This window comes from Seriola lalandi, unplaced genomic scaffold (genome assembly GCF_002814215.2).
Source record: "Seriola lalandi dorsalis isolate HSWRI2012SDOR001 ecotype SW California unplaced genomic scaffold, Sedor1 jcf7180002054682, whole genome shotgun sequence".
Classification (NCBI taxonomy): Eukaryota; Metazoa; Chordata; class Actinopteri; order Carangiformes; family Carangidae; genus Seriola; species Seriola lalandi.
The window spans coordinates 215,711-234,522 of record NW_019525235.1 but is presented as its reverse complement, the minus strand read 5'-3'; the positions used below and the strand labels follow the sequence as shown (position 1 = coordinate 234,522).

General features: G+C 40.8%; 1 protein-coding gene across 2 annotated transcripts in view; it reads left to right on the top strand.

Annotated features, from left to right (window-relative positions):
• ano3 (anoctamin 3) overlaps window positions 1-15,857 on the top strand; it is a 31,955-nt gene extending 16,098 nt beyond the window's left edge. For both annotated transcript variants that reach the window (XM_023422392.2, XM_023422393.2), the window contains exons 5-25: window positions 70-170; window positions 269-313; window positions 3,197-3,331; window positions 3,965-4,071; window positions 5,664-5,719; window positions 5,816-5,937; window positions 7,479-7,613; window positions 7,748-7,844; window positions 8,488-8,548; window positions 10,492-10,574; window positions 10,755-10,895; window positions 11,330-11,494; window positions 11,712-11,748; window positions 11,879-11,990; window positions 12,251-12,308; window positions 12,616-12,713; window positions 12,989-13,149; window positions 13,309-13,461; window positions 14,162-14,312; window positions 14,402-14,591; window positions 15,042-15,857. In XM_023422392.2, coding sequence (XP_023278160.1) covers window positions 70-170; window positions 269-313; window positions 3,197-3,331; window positions 3,965-4,071; window positions 5,664-5,719; window positions 5,816-5,937; window positions 7,479-7,613; window positions 7,748-7,844; window positions 8,488-8,548; window positions 10,492-10,574; window positions 10,755-10,895; window positions 11,330-11,494; window positions 11,712-11,748; window positions 11,879-11,990; window positions 12,251-12,308; window positions 12,616-12,713; window positions 12,989-13,149; window positions 13,309-13,461; window positions 14,162-14,312; window positions 14,402-14,591; window positions 15,042-15,224 — 2,391 coding nt within the window. In that variant the 3' untranslated portion in view covers window positions 15,225-15,857. The remainder of the gene's footprint in view (window positions 1-69; window positions 171-268; window positions 314-3,196; window positions 3,332-3,964; window positions 4,072-5,663; window positions 5,720-5,815; window positions 5,938-7,478; window positions 7,614-7,747; window positions 7,845-8,487; window positions 8,549-10,491; window positions 10,575-10,754; window positions 10,896-11,329; window positions 11,495-11,711; window positions 11,749-11,878; window positions 11,991-12,250; window positions 12,309-12,615; window positions 12,714-12,988; window positions 13,150-13,308; window positions 13,462-14,161; window positions 14,313-14,401; window positions 14,592-15,041) is intronic.
• Window positions 15,858-18,812: the final 2,955 nt, after the last annotated feature.

The following is an 18,812-nucleotide window of genomic DNA, read 5'->3' as shown; positions in this document are numbered from 1 at the left end:
AGGAGGATACATTACTGACTAATAATGTCTCCATTTCTTACATTTCTGTTTTTCTTTTTAACTTGTAAGCCCTCCTTGACAAACAACGACATCATGTTTGTGAAGGTCAATGCTCCTTGGGATACACTTTGCAAATATGCAGAGCAGATGAACATCCGGATGCCTTTCAGGTAACTGTAGAGAAAGAAACCGAACCTTTAACTCTGGGACATGAAGGTCAGTTTTGTTTTTATTCAGTCTCTCTAACTCATCTTTTTTTCTTTTTAAGGAAGAAATGTTACTTTACAGACTGGAAGAGCAAAACCTTGAGCAGGTCAGTAGATTTAAAGAATAGGATTATTTTTCTGTTTGGACAGGACGCTGATTGCTTCTGTGTCCCTGCTGAAAGCACAGCTGCAAGGCTTCAGCAGGAATGTGAGCTGTGTTTTAAGATTGAAGTTCATCTCATTGGAAAAAGACAAAGAGAGAAAGTTTGAGTCAAACCAATTTAGTGACTATTAATTCATCCAGAATTAATCGATCTATCTATCTATCCACAGACTGTGTTTAATTATAGAGTATTTTCAAAGTCTGGGATTAGAAATTTTAAATTAAAGTCAACCCCTGTTCACAGTCTGAACAAGTAGCAGTAACTGAAATGTTTGGAAAGGACGGTTTAGACTAACCAGTGATTAAGTGCAGTACTTTATTTTGCCAGGATTTACAAATGCGAGCATTGATATTTTTGCTAAAATTAATGTTTAATTGAACTTTCCAACCTCTAAAAAAAAGCACTGCACTGACAGAGCTTTTCTATGAAATACTTGTAATTTTTCAGTCCAATAACTGGCGCTGCATCGGCTTATTTGCATACTATTTTTAGAGAGTTGCACTTGCGCTTTGATGTGATGTTCAAGTATTGTCAAAGCTCTGCACAGGACTCCAAATATTCCATCTCTTCATCTCATTGGAAGGCAGATAGAAACAACAGCAGCTTCTTTTGTTTATGGAGAATTAAACCTTTGGTGAACACACCGCATGTTCATTGTAAAGTCCGCAAACCATCTAATGGTTTAAAGGCTTTAAAAACCTTTATTTCTAAAATAAGATATGAGCGATCCAGTCATACATGACTTCAACATTTTGTGTCACAGTTTTGGATATTTCATGCGACAGATGTCTGTAGTTTTGGTTTGCCTGTAATTCTCTCACAAGCTTGAGGTGGGCAGGGAAAATGTGATGTCATGTTTTTCCATGCACCAATCAGGATTTAGTAACATTTGAATCCAAATCTGATGACAGTTGTAGGAATGTGTTTTTATGTCACTAGTCCTTTAACTTGGATTGTTGCTTATTTAGACGTGAATTTTAATGTTATAGTGAAATGTTTTCATTCGCTTTAAACCTGATGTTCATACATTTCTGCACATGGTCATTCACTCCGGTGATGACAGGCAACTGAAATTATGTTTATTGTTTGTGTGTAAGCTTTGAATGAACCCTTGTAAAGCTCTGAAATCACTGCAGTCAGTGAAGTGTGATATTAGTGGTCTTGAAGGACTGCTGGTTTTTATCCATTAAACTGAAAACATGGTGTGACTCATGTTGCTTCCATCCTCCGGCTCTGTTCTGACCAGAGCTCATCAACATAGTCAGGCAGGATAAGAGCGACCTGACAGACTAACTGCACTAAATGTGCTTGTTTTAGTGTTTTATGATACTTCACAGTGGAGAGTGATATACTGTGACAAAAAACTATTACAAACACATTATGCATAAACTGCAGTCAGTCATATACTGTAGTCAATAGCTCTCAGAGAGGAAGGAGCTGACAGTATTGAAGGTTTATTTTGTTATTTCATATTTACATACTATGTACATATTAGTGGTCATGCTTGGAGGACACACACACATACATAAACACACAGAGCAGACAAAATCCCACAGACAACCATCACACGCCCACCTGTCCAACTGAGAACAAAGCACTTTTAAATCTTGTGTGAGAGTGATCCTAGTCACTGTGAAGAATGAGGATCATTATCTGTTCCTCCGAGCCGCTGCAGTCTTTCACTGAGCTGTTGTTCCTAAAAGAAAAATCTACTAGAGAAGTAAATAGGCTTTATGCGTTTGCTAATGGTCTGTCGCTAACTCGTGTCCCTGTGAAGCTGAACAAATGGGCTGTGTGCAGGTGGCGACAGTTCGCTGCTTTGATATCATTACTTTCTATACATACAGTACCTGTCCTCTTAACACCAACATTCATAAAACCTGTGCTCCCCTCTCAGAATTCCCATTTATATTCATTCAATCCATATCAGAGCAGCAGCCTCACGCATTAGTCAAAGACCTCTCCAGCAAATCTGGAGTGAAAAATCACCAAGCCAATTGATTTTCAGCCACACTAGCAGCACGGCTCTGGGGATGGAAGTGACAGACTGTTGGTCGGTCCAACACTTTGGTCCAGACTGAAATATCTCAAAAAGCATTGGATGGATCGCCAGAACATTTCATACAGACACTCATGATACCCAGAGGATGATTTGAAATAACTTTGGTGATCCCTTAACTTTCCGTTTAGCACCATCCTCACATCCAATATGTTGGTCTATGACAAAATACCTGCAAGTGAATTCCAGTACATTCCAATGCACCTCAGTTTTACTTTGTATTTAGTGCTAATCAGCAAATGTTAGCATGCCAACATGCTTAGGTATGACGGTGAACGTGGTCAACATTATACCTGCTAAACGTCAGCCTGTTGGCTTTGTCATTGTGAGCGACGTTATGATTTAGCTCAAAGCCCCACTGTGCTTAAATACAACCTCACAGAGCTGCTATCATGGCTACAAGCTTTTGTTTCTATTTATTAAGTTGATTTTTGACAGTCTTCACCTGGTCTTTAAATCATGACTGTAATATGAAAAAATAGAATTATCTTTTGATTCAGCAAGCTGTTATCCAGGATCTCTGACTCCCAGGCTCATGAGTCATAAGCAAAGAGAAAAAGGAAAATGATGCTGATGCCTGCAGTGTGTGTGTGTGTGTGTGTGTGTGTGTGTGTGTGTGTGTGTGTGTAAATGTGTCTTTTAGTGAGGATAAGGTGGTGCGAGGTTGACAGGGTTACTTTAAGGAGACAGTTTAGTTCCACATCAAAGAAAACAAATCTCCATGTTAATCTGCACCATTAATCCTGTTTCTCCGTTCGTCCGTTCAGCAGGTTTCATCTGAGATGCCGTCAGATAAAAAGCTGGCTTCCCAAAAATCCCATGAAGCTGGACAAAGAGGCCTTGCCCGACCTGGAGGAAACCGACTGCTACACAGCCCCCTTCAGCAGAGCACGCATGCATCAGTAAGTAGGACATGTGCATGTTCTGTCGTACGTGCACACCACCACATAAACTCGCACTCATGATCAAAGTGTCACATAATAGCAGTGTCTGCATCAGTAGTGTTGGTCTGAAATTCATCCCGCTCTGTGGCCCTAGTTTCTCTCTCATCCTTCACATTCATTCATGTCCTGAGCCCTGGATGTTGAATTGGGAAACCAGGAGATGAAATTTGCATCATGAGGTCTTGTACATTTGAACGCTTTGAGCATGAACTCAGAAGCCAGAACAAGTTGATCATAAATAAGATATTGAAATGCAGCAGCAGATGTCCATGAATTGATTAGATTTCTCCTCCATTCCTTCCCCCTTTTTTTTTTTTTTTTTTTTTTATCTTCAGAGCTTTTGTTTGATGAAAGGCATCATCTAATCTCATTTGTCAGGGAATCATATCCACTTTTCCTTTGCTTGTCAGCTTTAATGTTTTTGGGTAAATAATGATGCTGGAATAAACATGAACTTTAAAGCATGTATTGAGTTTTAATGAACTTCCCATCGTTTTTGGCTCAGCTTTCATTAAGGGCTTTGACTGGATGATATTGATATACTGTTACATGATGAATAACTAAAGGAGTGTGCTGTTTTTTCCCTCCCAGCTTCACTATCAACAACAAAGAGACCTTTTTCTCCAATTCCACCAGAAGCAGAATAGTCCATCATGTCTTGCAGCGCACCAAGTACGAGGATGGAAAATCTAAGATGGGTAAGACACCGAACTTGTTTCTTTCTCTTCTTGCTTGTCACATACTGACCAGTGTTTCTATCAGAGTCATGTTAGTGGCTTCAAATGCTCATTTATACATAATAGCAATTGACCTAAGGGACCAAGATTGATATCTTGTTTAGACACAGAGAAAAAGACGCCATCATCCAGTGTGTAACAAACCAAACCATTACAAGCTGTAACTGAACCCAATGGAAAACAGGCTCAATAAGTATCACACATAGATAATAGTAATACCTATGAAAATGCCATTTTCTAAAAATTATCAAATGATAAACGGATAATATAACATCTTCAATTTGTGTTATATATTTAATATATCAGCAATAAATTATAACAGTCAAAATATGTTAAAATGTTTGTTTTTTTAACTTCTGACGATATAAGATCTTCAAGATCTGTGGCACTACGTTTTTTAAATAACTTCCAGATGTGATACATTATATATTAATGCTACACAGAGTCCATCAGGTAAAAAATATTGATTTTTATTAGTTTAATTACTGTAAATCATCCTTAGGGGATCTTGGGTCTTTACTATAAATTTCATCCCAATAAGCGATTGGTGAAATGATGGAATTTGGCTCCGAGGGCCAAACTTCAAAAATTCAAAACTAATAATAGGAGTAGAGTTATAGGATTTTGGAAGCTTCTGTGAATTTTTTACATGAATTTTTCAGAGAAAAACCATGACATGAACTGGAAAAGGTTTTGAATTCTGGCTGAGTTAGCATGCAGTGCAAAACCAGCAGGGGCTTCAGACTTTGCTGATAATTTGACTTCAGAGGGTGATAGTGGACCGAATTATGCCTTTGTTTTCTGTTTTGCTGTGTGCTGCTGCTGAGCTGTTGCTCTCGTCCCACTTGTGGCTGATCCCTCCTCTCCTTCTGGCTATTTGTTATTTTGGTATCAGCAGTTGCGAAACTGTCCGTCGACTCCCACTCCACTGTCTTGTCTGACTGCTGCCGACATGTTTTGCTGATTAAAGTTTGGCCTTGAGGGGCTGGAAACAGATTTCACATTAATATTTTAATACTGTTGACCACTCTACTTTCCAATAAATAAGATCAGCTCTGCCACAAGAGTGGAAAATCCTTTTCAAATCTGCCCTCCCTGCTCCTGCTCTCACTATCTACAGTTTCAGTGAAGGGATGACAATGGGAATGAATGCACTAATGTGCTGTGAAAATGACATTTCAGTCATTACCCGCTGCCATGTTTGACACAATTCAGTTAGTTTACTGTGATTGAGACAATATTTTACAACCTGCGTCAATGATGGTATGGACACCAAGTAATTATGGTTCAGCAAAAATGCAATGGGTTGTTTTGAAGTGCTTGCAGCTATTTGAAATTCTGACCTGAGTGTTTTAAGCCTCTAATGTGCTTGTGCAGCTTGTCAGTTGCATAATGGAGTAAATTGTTGTGACTGTGGAAGAGTAGGTTTAAATTAATCTCTCACTGGACCCCTCTCTCTGTTATGCCTGGTACTTAATTTTTTATGTGGTGTCCTTGTGCTATTCTAGTTGTTATCTGTGCATCCTATGACATATGCTTCATTATTCATGTAGGTATCAACCGGCTGTTGGGCAACAACACATATGAGGCTGCATTTCCTCCTCACGAGGTAAGACAACTTTATTTTTACTGAAGAGATTCACAGATGGTCAGACTGTGAAATTCCTCCTGTAATGTGGATTTTTTTGACTCCTTGTCTCATCAGGGTGGTTACAAGAGCAGACATCCTATTAAGACGCACGGTGCCCAGAATCACAGACACCTTCTGTACGAGCGCTGGGCGCGCTGGGGCATCTGGTACAAATACCAGCCTCTGGACCTCATCAGGTAATGAGCTTTGAAGCAGATGACACAGCGTCATGAGCTGTGTTTGGACATTTATCTGAGCTCTAGTGTCCTGATTATGAACCTCATCCTGTCTCTGATCATATTCAGGATGCGTTACTTAAATAGAACAGAAGCAACCCAGTTGTTTGTCCTGATGCATGATTATTCAGTGATCCTGGTTTCTGATGAACAGGCTTGTTTGTCACTCTCTGACATCCCAGTATGTCTGATATTTCCGAACAGATGGAGTTGCTTTGACAATTGAGGATGAATCCACTTCAGTCGTTCCAAACTTTTCCATCTTATCACAAGTGAACCAAGTGAAGTGAAGTGACAAGGAATAGTTTGAGATTTTGGCAAATATATTCACTTTTTTGCCAGGCGTTATATAAGAGGATCAACACGACTCTGGTTGTGTTAAGTAGAGAGCTGGATCTTAGAGGCGATGAGCATAAAGACTGGAAGCAAGGGGAGGCAGTTACACTACATAAGTCATTTTTACATTTCTGGTTTCTTAAGAATTAAACAAACAAGACACAATGTGTAAAGAGTTTTAGAGGTGGACATGTTTGTTTTACTTTGCACAGAGCAAGGCTAGCAGTGCTTGGATGCTTAGATAAGCTAATTTCCTTAAGCTAAAGCTAAAGCACAGGAATGGGAGCGGTATCATTTTCCTAATTTAACTCTCAACAAGAAAGCGAGTGAGCCTGTTTTCCATAATGGTGAAGTGTTGAACATAATTTTGGAATATTCCAGCTGCTCAGGTCATTTATGTGTTTGTGCATGTCATCATCACATTATTTCAGGGCTGTGGTATACGATGTTGTATAAAATGAGATAACAAAAGTTAGTCGGTACTGTTTGTACCGAGGTAGTTACCCCTATCAACCCCTATCAGCAAATCAACAAGCAGAAATGCTTCATCGCAATATTAAATTTACATTATCAATCTGATGATGTACGTTGGTTTTTCTGGTATTTAATTCACTGGATTTGACAAAAACAGACATTCCCATCCAACTGATTTATCTGTAAATGATCACTCAGTTCAGTTTTTTGGAAATTTCCAATATCACAATATATGACAATATCATTATATTATATTTATTTATATCATATATTATATTATTATATATACCATGATAAAAGGTTTAATACAAACCTACTGCATATAACACCTTATCCTGAAACCAGGAACCAGTCCTGGTAGTTTACGTGTAAATATAGGCTGCTGAGGGAAGATGTGTTGACACTGAGCTGCTTTTCTGGAGCTGTTGTGAAATACAGTAAGTATCTTGCTCAAGGGCACTTTAACATCTGTGGTTTGGGAAGCAGATACAGTTATTGATTCATGTCCCACCACAGCTGCTTTGTGACTTTTCAACCCGGCTCCCTCCCTATCCATGAAGCCATCGCCACTGCCTCACAGTCCGCTATCTACACCCCCCAACTTCATCCTAAATGAACATGACCAGGTTTAATTAACAGTCAGCACAGATCACTGGTGAATTTTGACAACTGTCTCTCTGTCTCTCTCCCAGACGTTACTTTGGTGAGAAAATCGGCCTGTATTTTGCATGGTTGGGCTGGTACACCGGTATGTTGATCCCTGCTGCCCTGGTTGGCGTTTTTGTCTTCCTCTATGGTCTCTTCACTATGGACTCTAGCCAAGTCAGGTCAGTTCACACAACCATGTAACATACTGCACGTACTCTGTTGACATAGAGTCCATAAATGTAGATCATAATTTAAAACATGTATAGTTTTGGTTTGCTGTCTTTTGCTGAGGCTGGGTTCATTGTCTCACCAGCAAAGAGATATGTGAAGCCAACACTACCATCATGTGTGCTATGTGTGAGGACACCTGTGAACCATGGACGCTGAGTGACAGTTGTGTCTACGCCAAGGTCAGTGCAGTTCTCGTATTCATCACAGTATTTCAGCATGTTAGAGTTTCCCCACCTCTTCTAGCTTGTTACAAAATGTTTAGGTTCATAGTTTAAAGTTAGTTCATGATCCTATAAGCAAGAGTTGTCAAGTTGTGGTTTAAGTATGTCATGATTTCTTTTTCACATACAGGGAACGGAAAATTACTTGAAATAATGATGTATTTGAGATTTGTTTGATTAAGTTTTGGTTGAAGCTATATAAACAAAGGTCCAAAGGTAGAGCCACAACTTGTCATTTTACACTTTTTTTTTTTTTTAACAGATTAAACAAGGGAGATATTCATGTAAAATCTTCTTTAGATCTTTAGGTGCTATCAGCCAGTAGACAGAGTCAGCTGCTGGTTGTTGCTTCACATTTAACAGACAGACATGAGAATGTTATCAATCTTCTTATCTAACTCTCTGCAAATAATCTGGTTTCCCAGAATGTCAACTATTCCTTTAAGAAATTTCTCATGTCAGACCCCAAACTCAAGGATGATAAAGCCGTTGAAACTGTAAAATATGTCAAAGTCATAATTTTGTGTTATGGGTAAATCCCTTATTTCAGGAGGCACTCCTCTTCTTTTCAGAGCAGCCCTTCATGTGCTTGTGTTTCTAGGTGACCCATCTGTTTGACAATGGCGGCACTGTGTTCTTTGCTATCTTCATGGCTATCTGGGGTAGGTGGAGGCTGTTTTTGTTTGTCCACTCTCCTGATTTTGAGAACTCTCGTATTACTTCGACTGTGCTCTCCGCTTGATACAAACCCTGCTGGAATTCAAATCTATTTATACAATAGTGTGTCTGTGCTCATGCCTTCACTCTCCACTCAACTCCTCCAAACACATTAAGCTTTTCAACTGAGAATTCAATATATAAAAACTCTGCAGTGCAAATACAGGAGATCTTGTCCCTGTATTACATGTGTCTGCCTATAAATCATGGTCAGGTTTCTCTTACACTTCCAGTGCTGTCCTGATGTAATTAGTCAGATAACTAAACATTTCTCCAGAGGGAGATGGTATCATTTGGCTGTCAGGGATGTAGAATTGCATCATGATAACCATATATTGCAGCTGTGGTGCTCCCAGCTATAATATATTTGTAATGTAGACTATGAGCGTTACTGTGCAGCGCCTGGCCCAGATCCATTTATCTGCCATTGTGGTAAATAATCACCTGTGCCCAGAGGGAACACTTGGCACATTGTGTTCTGTGTTTGGGCTAAATAAAGGCCAGGGGGAGGTGGAGAGCCGAGGGAGGTCAGGCCAGCTTCACTGACTGAGGTCTGTTGCTCTGAATCCTGCATGAGGGCTTTTGGCAATGTGGACCAAAGTATCAGAACTGCACCGCTGCGTGAGTGCACTCTAGGTCTAGTGTCTGACTGTGTATGTGCAAGATGAAAAATTGGGTAGCCCAAGGGGACCAAATGTAAGCCTCTGAAAAGGCTGCTTTTCTCTTTCTTTAAACAAAAGTGGGTCAAGTTATATTAAACTTCAAAATTTTTAACAGCAGTCGAAGTAGTTGTGACTGAGGGTTCACATTCTGGTGCTTTTTAAGGACACAATTCCTTTGAGTTTCCCAAATTTATATTCATCATCAGTTATTGTATTTTAAAAATGTCTATCACAATTACTAAAAAGCCCAAAGTGAGGTGATGGAAGTTCTTTAAAGTCAAAACTACAAAATAATGAAGAAAAGCTTTTGACTGAGTAGCTTAGCTTTGCACCTGAGGAATGTATTTTTCTGTCGATTGACTAATTGATTAATCGACCGATTGACTAAACTCGACTCTAAACACATGTAATATGTTCAGGTGTATGTAACATTCATAATGGACAAATAAGAGCTGTGTTGAGGCTGCACAGCACCGATCAAATGCTCATGTCAGTTTTCATTAGAAGTCCGTCCCTCTGCTACAATATTACATATATTACACATAATATATTATATGTGTGTCTGATTAAAACTGACAAATGAGCTGAATCAGTACTACAGTGTTACAGTGTGTTGTGCATCATAGATCACACGTGACTGTACTTTTCCACTGACTCCAGGGTCCATTTGTCCCCATCTTTGCACTAATGAAAGTTCTTCCACATTTGCTGATTCTGTAGCGTGCTTGCCACGCAGCCTTTATAAAAGCCTTGTTTCTAGTGTTACGTATCTGTGATGAACCCGAATACATGAAAAGTCTCGACAGAAAAAAGATTACAAACATAATATCTGGGGTTGTGTGCAGCTTGAGTCACAGTAGAGTCTGATTCAGAGGAAACAATGCCTCCAGACTGAATTCTGCCCACAGAAGCTTTACTTTTGAAAGTCTTTCAAGATCAAATGGATCTCGTCTGACAAAGACATGATCTTGGGATGAAACATTTTCCATGTGAAGCCCATTTGCTTGTGCCACTTCTCCTTAACTTCACCACAAATGTGACGCAGTGTGTGAACTGATGGCTGTAATCAGTTTCCATAATGGGCCATGCATGTCGCTGCAGCCTGTGTTTCACTCAGGACATCTGGTCTGTCTCCATTGTGAATTGCCCATATGCTTATCAATCATACTGTGTGTTACATATCAAACCTAACCAATGATGTGACTGATTCCCGATCCCCTCTGCAGCCACAGTATTCCTGGAGTTTTGGAAAAGGAGGAGGGCAGAACTGACTTATGACTGGGATCTCATTGATTGGGAGGAGGAAGAGGTATGTCAGCAATATCCTCAAAAAGATCAGATATCATTTGATGATCTCATAATTGCAGCCTGTGTTCATGCCGTACGTACATCTACTTTTGACCCTGCTTACATGATATTAATTATTGCTTCACCGGGGAGACACAGCTACGGTTCAATAGTTCATACTGTAATATGTGTTGCTAATCAGGAGGAGCTGAGGCCTCAGTTTGAAGCCAAATACTCCAGGGTGGAGAGAGTCAACCCCATCTCTGGCAAGCCCGAGCCTTTCCAGCCCTTCTCAGACAAACTCAGTCGGCTCATGGTGTCTGTGTCCGGAATATTCTTCATGGTAAATCCTTTGATCTTTGAATAATCTGCCCTTTTGGGATTCAGGCTCAAAATGAGCTCACCGTTATTTTGTGTGCCACCTTTTGGAGCAGTGGGATGTGCCAGTAATGGCATAACATCTCCCCCTGCTGGACAATGAATGTGCTTAGAGGAAATGGTGGATATAGCCTTTGTGATGGCCTAATTTCAGTTGTTTACTGATTACATATGACTGGTGAGGTTTTTTTTTATTTATCTGAATAGTTATTTTTTTTCTTCATCGATAGTTTTTCCTTTTTTTCTGCACAGTTCTTCATAATAAGATAATAACAAACCTCCTCTTCCCAAACTAAAGTGTTCATCTGTTCAAAAGTCGAGTGCTAATCACAGTTTTTTAAAAAAACTCATTACTCATCCCCTCTTCTCTGGTTCCTTCTCTCCATCATCTCTGCTCAGATTTCCCTCGTCCTGACAGCCGTGTTCGCTGTGGTGGTTTTCCGTCTCATTGTGATGGAGAAGTTTGCTTCCTTCAACTGGAAGTTTGTGAAGAAGAACTGGCAGTTTGCCACCTCTGGCACTGGAGTCTGCATCAACTTTATGATCATCATGTCCCTCAACGTGGTGGGTGTCTGTACAAGCATCATCTGGCACGTTTACGTATTCTGCCCAACAAATGTTTCATGAAACATTTATTCAGAACTTTGTTCCAGGAGCCATGATATCCACAGTCAGAGAGATGGCTTTCTCTTTGTTTCTTTGAGATTCCTGCTTCTGTTTCTCATGATCCTCCTCCTAACCCGTTTCCTGTTGATGCTCATGAGTACTATTTTCTTGTCAGGTGTATGAAAAGGTGGCCTATCTGCTCACTAATTTAGGTGAGCATTGCCCGCATGCAGCATCCATTTAAACCATCATTATTTCTCACTTCCCAGATGGTTGGCAAGCATTTATTTTTTTTCCCCCCCTGTCAAACCCCACAACTCCCCCTGTTTCTCCCCGCTATAGAGCACCCACGGACAGAGTCTGAGTGGGAGAACAGCTTTGCTCTGAAGATGTTCCTGTTCCAGTTTGTAAATTTGAACAGCTCCACATTTTACATCGCTTTCTTTCTTGGAAGGTAGGCCGGCTGCCATGAGACTCTACTGTTCCTGTTTACAGTGAATTTAATGAGTGACTGTGCAAAGATGTTTTGTTTCAAACTCCCATGTCATGACATCTGCCAAGACTCCCTCCCTTTTTCCTCCTCATTGTATGGTTACAAAATACTGCACTGACTAAAAATGTGACTAAGCTGTGGTTTATCTGACATAATAGCAGCTTTTTCGTTTTTCTCTGATTGAATTTTGCAGCTAATATTGCCAATCTCACTCTGTGCAGGTTTGCTGGCAGGCCTGGAAAATACAATAAACTCTTTAATCGATGGAGACTGGAGGAGGTGAGTGCAATTAGGCATCACCCTAAGTGGGTGATTATTCCAGCAATGACTGGGCTGATTATTGCCTTCTGTTTCAGGATATATTTAGAATTTTCAAATAATTCATCTCTTTAATGATCCATCCGTATATTACCATGTGAACCAGTAATCTCCCACATAATTACTGGGATTTTCAATTCATATGATCAAAAGAAGAAAAAAAACCCAGAATGGAGTGAAGTGTGTCCCAGGATTCACTTGAGGCTGTGAATTATCAGGCATGAAATATGGATGTCACAGTTTTTTATTTGAACGTTTTTTTTCTCAGTGTCACCCGAGTGGCTGTTTGATTGATCTGTGCCTGCAAATGGGAGTCATCATGTTCTTCAAACAAATCTGGAACAACTTCATGGAGCTTGGTTATCCGTAAGTAATATGTTATTATGATCTTGTCCCATTAGAAATGCCATATTTAATCCTGTTTAAAGCTGCAGATTCACATGATTGGCACTTTACACACCTTCTGTAATGTCTGTATAGTTTTTGTCCTTTAGGCCATTAGCATATGAAAAAGCTTTTCTCCTGCAGGAACACATCAAACCCTCTTGTGTGGAGCTTAGTAAAAGGGCTCCTGCAGCACTCGATACATTGTCAGAAATAATTGCTTTGAGTTGACAGTTAGCCACTTGCTATGTTCTCAGCTTGCTGCAGAACTGGTGGTCTCGTAGGAAGATAAAGAAAGGAGGTGGTGGAGGAGGAGGGCAGAACGTGGAGAATAAAGCCCAGCTTCCACAGTGGGACAAAGACTGGAATCTGCAGCCGATGAACGCCCATGGACTGGTGGATGAATACCTTGAAATGGGTAAAACATTACAGTCCTTTGAAGTGGGATATTTGAGTTTGTCTGAAGATGGAAGGAATCCATGTAAATTGTGGCCATTACTCAATATTTAACATTGCTTTTGCCAGTTTTGAGACAGGCATCCTCTGAAGCTCGTCCAAACGCTTCTTTCCTCTGCAGTTCTCCAGTTTGGCTTCACCACCATCTTCGTAGCGGCGTTCCCGCTGGCTCCTCTCCTGGCTCTGCTCAACAACATCATTGAGATTCGTCTTGACGCCTACAAGTTTGTCACTCAGTGGAGGAGACCCATGCCTGCCCGAGCCACTGACATAGGTCCGTGTGATCTCTGACTGCCCTCGCACTTCACCTCCTCAGTGTCTCTCACACAGAGTCTGTTTTATTTTTGGATCCGAGCCACTTCTTCCAACAGTAAAAACCAACCAAATATTTTCCATATTTGTCCGAGGGCTTATTGTGGCATGTTGCCCTGTAATTAAAGGAAGACTCCACCCTGAAACATTTAGAAATGCCTCAGCTGTAATGAACACATTATGTGTCAGTCGCACAGAATCAAAGAACAAAGCTCCTTTGTAGATTTAAGCTGACATTTACCAATCGCACCGAGACAAATCTAAGGGAAGGCAGATAGGGGATTTTCCTCCACTGACAGTAGCCTTGATAGACTTAATTATAATGCCACCGAGGAACATGATGTGCTTTGAGTAAAACAGTTCTTAAACTATTTGGTTACATACCTGCACATGTCTGTAGAAAACTGTTGAATCTCACTTTTTTATATTATTAACTGAGGAGAAGTAAATGAAGCACATCAGGACTTCACAAATCACAAATGAGTGATTTCATCAGGGTATGAAAAAGATAGGATTCTCCTTTTTGGTTGTTATTTATTATCTTCCACCTGAAGCACTTTCACACACAGATCATCATATAGATCAGTCATTTTCCTAACTGCCTTTTTTTTGTGTGCTGGAAACAATATTGGAAAATGTTAATTCTCTGTTTTGGCTGTCAGGTATCTGGCATGGGATTCTTGAAGGTATCGGCGTGCTGGCAGTCATCACCAACGCCTTCGTCATCGCCATCACCTCAGACTACATCCCTCGCTTTGTTTACACCTTCAAATACGGCCCATGTATGAACAAGGCACACCACCATGAGGATGAGTAAGGATTCAAAATAATGCGTAAAGCAGTGAATATACCCGGCAGCATGGCTTCTGTTATGGTCTGATAGCGTCTCCTTTCGCTCTCAGGTGTTTGCGAGGGTACATGAACAGCAGCCTGTCTGTGTTTGACATGAGCGAGCTGAAGAACAGCAGCCAGCCCAGATACTGCAGGTACAGAGACTACAGAGCACCGCCCTGGAGCTCGGTGCCGTATGAGTTCACCCTGCAGTTCTGGCACGTCCTGGCTGCCAGGCTGGCCTTTATCATCGTCTTTGAGGTCTGTCATCACTCCCTGTTTCTTTTTTTTTTTTTTGCCAATTCATTTTCTCAACTTTCATTAGTTCAGGTGCTGTCACTGTTAAATTAAAAAAAACTCACAAGCGCAATTTAGGTAATTTTCATGCTTTAACTGAATCTTGCAGCTGCAGTAGGTTGAGAAATTTCACTAGAAACCCACAGAATAAAACTAAAAGCACGTGCTGGTCCAGATAAAAAAAGGCATTTCTTCTTTTCTTGAAAAGTTGACAAGATTTTCCTCTGATAATGTTGCTTTCTGAAGAAGAAAAACTGGCATAATCTACACTTATAAAACATTACAGGGTTTATACAATTCTTTGTTATGGTCCACACAGTGTTTACCCTGGCATGCTCTATAAATTATGCAGCAAATACTGGCGAGTGTGAGTTCTGTGGAAGGTAACTCATAAATGATTAATGCTTTCCTCAGCACCTGGTGTTTGGGATCAAGTCCTTCATAGCGTACCTCATTCCGGACATGCCGAAGGACCTCTGCGATCGCATGAGGAGGGAAAAGTACCTGATGCAGGAGATGATGTACGAAGCAGAACTGGAGCACCTGCAGAAGGAGAGAAAGAAGAACGGACGGCGTTATCACCACGAGTGGCCTTAGCTTTACCCCTACGTCTCCACTACACGCCGCACAGCCCTCAACTCACAGGCACAACCTCCCCCTGCCTGCTTATTTGTGTATTTTAGCTTTGAGAGTCTAGCTTCACTCGGCTGATTCTGTACACCAAAGACGCCCCTCTTCAGTGACCAGATCCAGATCCCCAAGCCCGTTTGGCTTCAGCCCGGGCTCCGGCCCTGACCCCTCCCTCGCCATCTGTTCCACGTCCACCGTTGGCGCTGCTCTTGGTTTCTGGCTCTGACCCTCTCTCTATCTCTCTGCCCCGCCCCAATCCCTCACCTGGCTTCATCCGGCAGGTCGCCCTGGGGTCTGTGCTGTGTCATGGCTTCACTGGGAAAACCTGTGCAATTGTAATGTTTACTATGCAGATCAAGGGCTGCAGATCACCACTGTTCACTTCCTGGCACCCATCCTGCACTCTTCTCTGTGTGGCAGCTAGCACTTCGCTTAGAGTCTGCAGTCTGGTGCAGCCAGCAGCATGGCCGCGTATTTTTCCCATAAGTGTCAGCAGAGCCGCTCTTCTAGAGAGCTCCCTGTGGCGCTTAGCGTTTTTGTTGTTGCAAAAGTGTTTCTGGTGATGTGGCTACCAAATAAAACAGACGATGTTCTTGCAAAGCGACTGTATATTGCCCTTGAAGCATGCTGATTAATATTTGCTGCCGTTGCATAAACTGCAAAGAAAGAAATAACAAACAGAAAAAAAAACAGCACTCATCGTTGAGGATGTTATCATCCGTTCAGTACATTTGACAAAGAACTCTACGAAGTCGTATAAAGTGCATGGTAATATTGTTTTGTACCTTTTGATAGATAAAGTCCTTGTCTTGAAGCCTGGTTCACATGTGTCTGTACTCAGTGTGAGCTGTGTGTTAATCTCTGTCTGTGCAACTGCTGAGCTTGACTGTCTTGAGTTGAGGAAATGTGAACTTTGTGCGATTTGATTGTGCCTACAGTTGTGCACCCCACAATTGTGTCACCGACATCACGTGTGCCTGTTTGTGCTGCACGTGCTTTTTTCAAGTGCAAGAAATATTCTCTCTCCTTGTTCTGTTGTCTGATCTGCTGTAAACTCTCTGAACCCTCCTGTAAGGATTTGTGTTGGACGTGAGTCACACCACAGTACCTACTCGGTTCTCAGCTAATGACTCTGAAACACATCGACGGTGTACGTTGTAACGCGACTCCCATCATGAGCAACGTGTACGCTCGCATGCAGGAGCTACAAATCTGCTCTTCCGTCCTGCGCTCGCAGCCTGTTTTTCATTTGCTGCTGGAAACCCTGAAGCGTGGTTGAAACTTGGATCACTTAGGCATACCTGTGGCTTAGAGGTTCAGTTTGCAAAGAACATCCATCCACTGTTCTTCCCTCACAAAGTACACTAACATACTTCACTTCCAGTCTTTTATTAAGCACATGGTCAGATGCGGTTTCTGCTGATTTCTGACCTTTATCGATGAGAGACTGGGAAATTTGGTTTCGTTAAACGAAGAGTCGTGACGCTGCCTTGTATTGTGGTGAGTTCTGATGCCATGGATTAGAGCAGCATGTTTTTGCCCGACGAGAACTCAGGAAAATAGGCAGCATGAGTGACACATCCATCTGTGAGGCTGAGTCAGAATCACAATGATTTCCTGCATCATTCATGTTGAGATGGAAAGTTGTGGAGTGTGTAAAGTGAGGCATTAATGAGGGAGTTGTATTTGGGAGGTGATGAAAACTTAAACGTCGGCTCAAACCCTGACCCAGCACAGGTCATGTCGATGATGTGCTGGTGAATATGATCGTATGTGTGATGGTTAAGATATGCAGAGTAAAAGTGAAAGTTACAATAATGTAACATGTGGAGGTGAAGAATGTCACTACCCTGAATGCACTGCGCAACACTGAGGAAACTGATTCCCTCATTTTGCAAGAGAGTTGTACATTATTTGGATTTGTTCATTCACTTATTTCGCAGTTCTTTGTATATACATTTTATGACGTATGTAATGTTTTTATACTATTTACTTTGTGTTACATGTTTGCAGATGATCAACTTTTTACCATATTTTCTAAGATGCAATCAAAGGTATCCTGCTTTTTTAGATATATATTTTTGCACTGCAGTGCATTGCATGACTAATGCAAACTCACGATTAAAAGCATGTTTGATTTTCTTTTTGCATAATCCCAGCGAGTGTATTAGAGCAGAGCAGAAATCATGGAATACAATCATACAGTTAATCATGGAGACTTATGATGCAGGTTGTAGGCAAAAAAAAAAAAGATGATTTCAAGTCTTAATGTTCAACCCCGTGATTCATAATCATTTCACTCACAAGAGAGAGATGTTTGTTTTTAAATCTTATTCAAACATTTAGGAAACTACTCCAGGTTTTCAGAATATCTTCCCTGCTATGTGAACATTGAAAATCTATGCATGTTGTTATCCTCGAGTGCTACATTTCCTTTGAACAGATGTAAATGTACTGGTACGTTTGTACTGTAGAGTATGCATGACCTAACACCTGCTTTGAGCAGTGCTAACTTCTGTAAAGTTGTTAACAGCGTCTTAAACATATCACCTCCCTTTTTCAGTGTTGATGATTTTTGGAGGTCGGGACAAGACACGTGTTTCTCGATGTGGCAGAATTTTATACTGTAAGAGTATTTTATAAACAATATCTTAGACGCCAGACTGATTCACACAATCTGTCCACGACTGCATTCCAAGGAGAGTCTGATAAAAACAAATCTCAGACCTGTTTTGTTTGAACATTCAACTGGGAGTTAGAATTATGTTTACCCTCTAAGAGCTGAAGTGTTTAACCTAATGGGATAGGGATAATTTTATGAGTCATAACATGACCTTGGATGTTTGACTTGCCCAGCTACTAATCATCTCTTCCTCGTTATCTTCTCTCTGAGAGCATTAGCTCACCTTCTCACTAATACAAATGCTGCACAGTGGTGGAAAGGTGTGTCTCATGCCTTCTGCTGACGGCAATAGCACAATATGGGTATTGTACGATAAGTAATAATGGCATGACCTTGCACATCTGAAAACAAAGCAGTCTAGAGGGGATTAAGCTTTCTGTTCTATGCTATGCCTCCTAATAGGATTGTGCTTGAGCAAGTGACGTGACTTGACGTGGAAGCACAGTGACGCTAGACCATAGATTTAACTGTACATTAGGATGGTATCAGTCGTGACATGAAGTGTATCAATAACATTGTTTACTTCGTTCCTGTTTACATGTAAAAACATATTGAGATGTATAAAAATAATACAACATGAAATAATTTGGATATCACTCTTTTCTGTAATAAATCATGGATTGTATCTTTTAAATCAAATCTGGTCTCTTCATTTTTGTTTCTGTTACAATGTAAAAATGGCAGACAGGCAGCCTCTGGGCCTCGCTGATATCATGATCATGAGTTTAACTAAATCTGCTTATGGAACAAACCAGAGCATGGCCGAGTGCAGAAATTGTTTTCTTTTTTTTTTTTTCCTCCTTGCTATTATCACAAACCACAAATCTTCTTGCCAGAGAGTCTTCATATAACATATTGTTAAAAAGATTGTG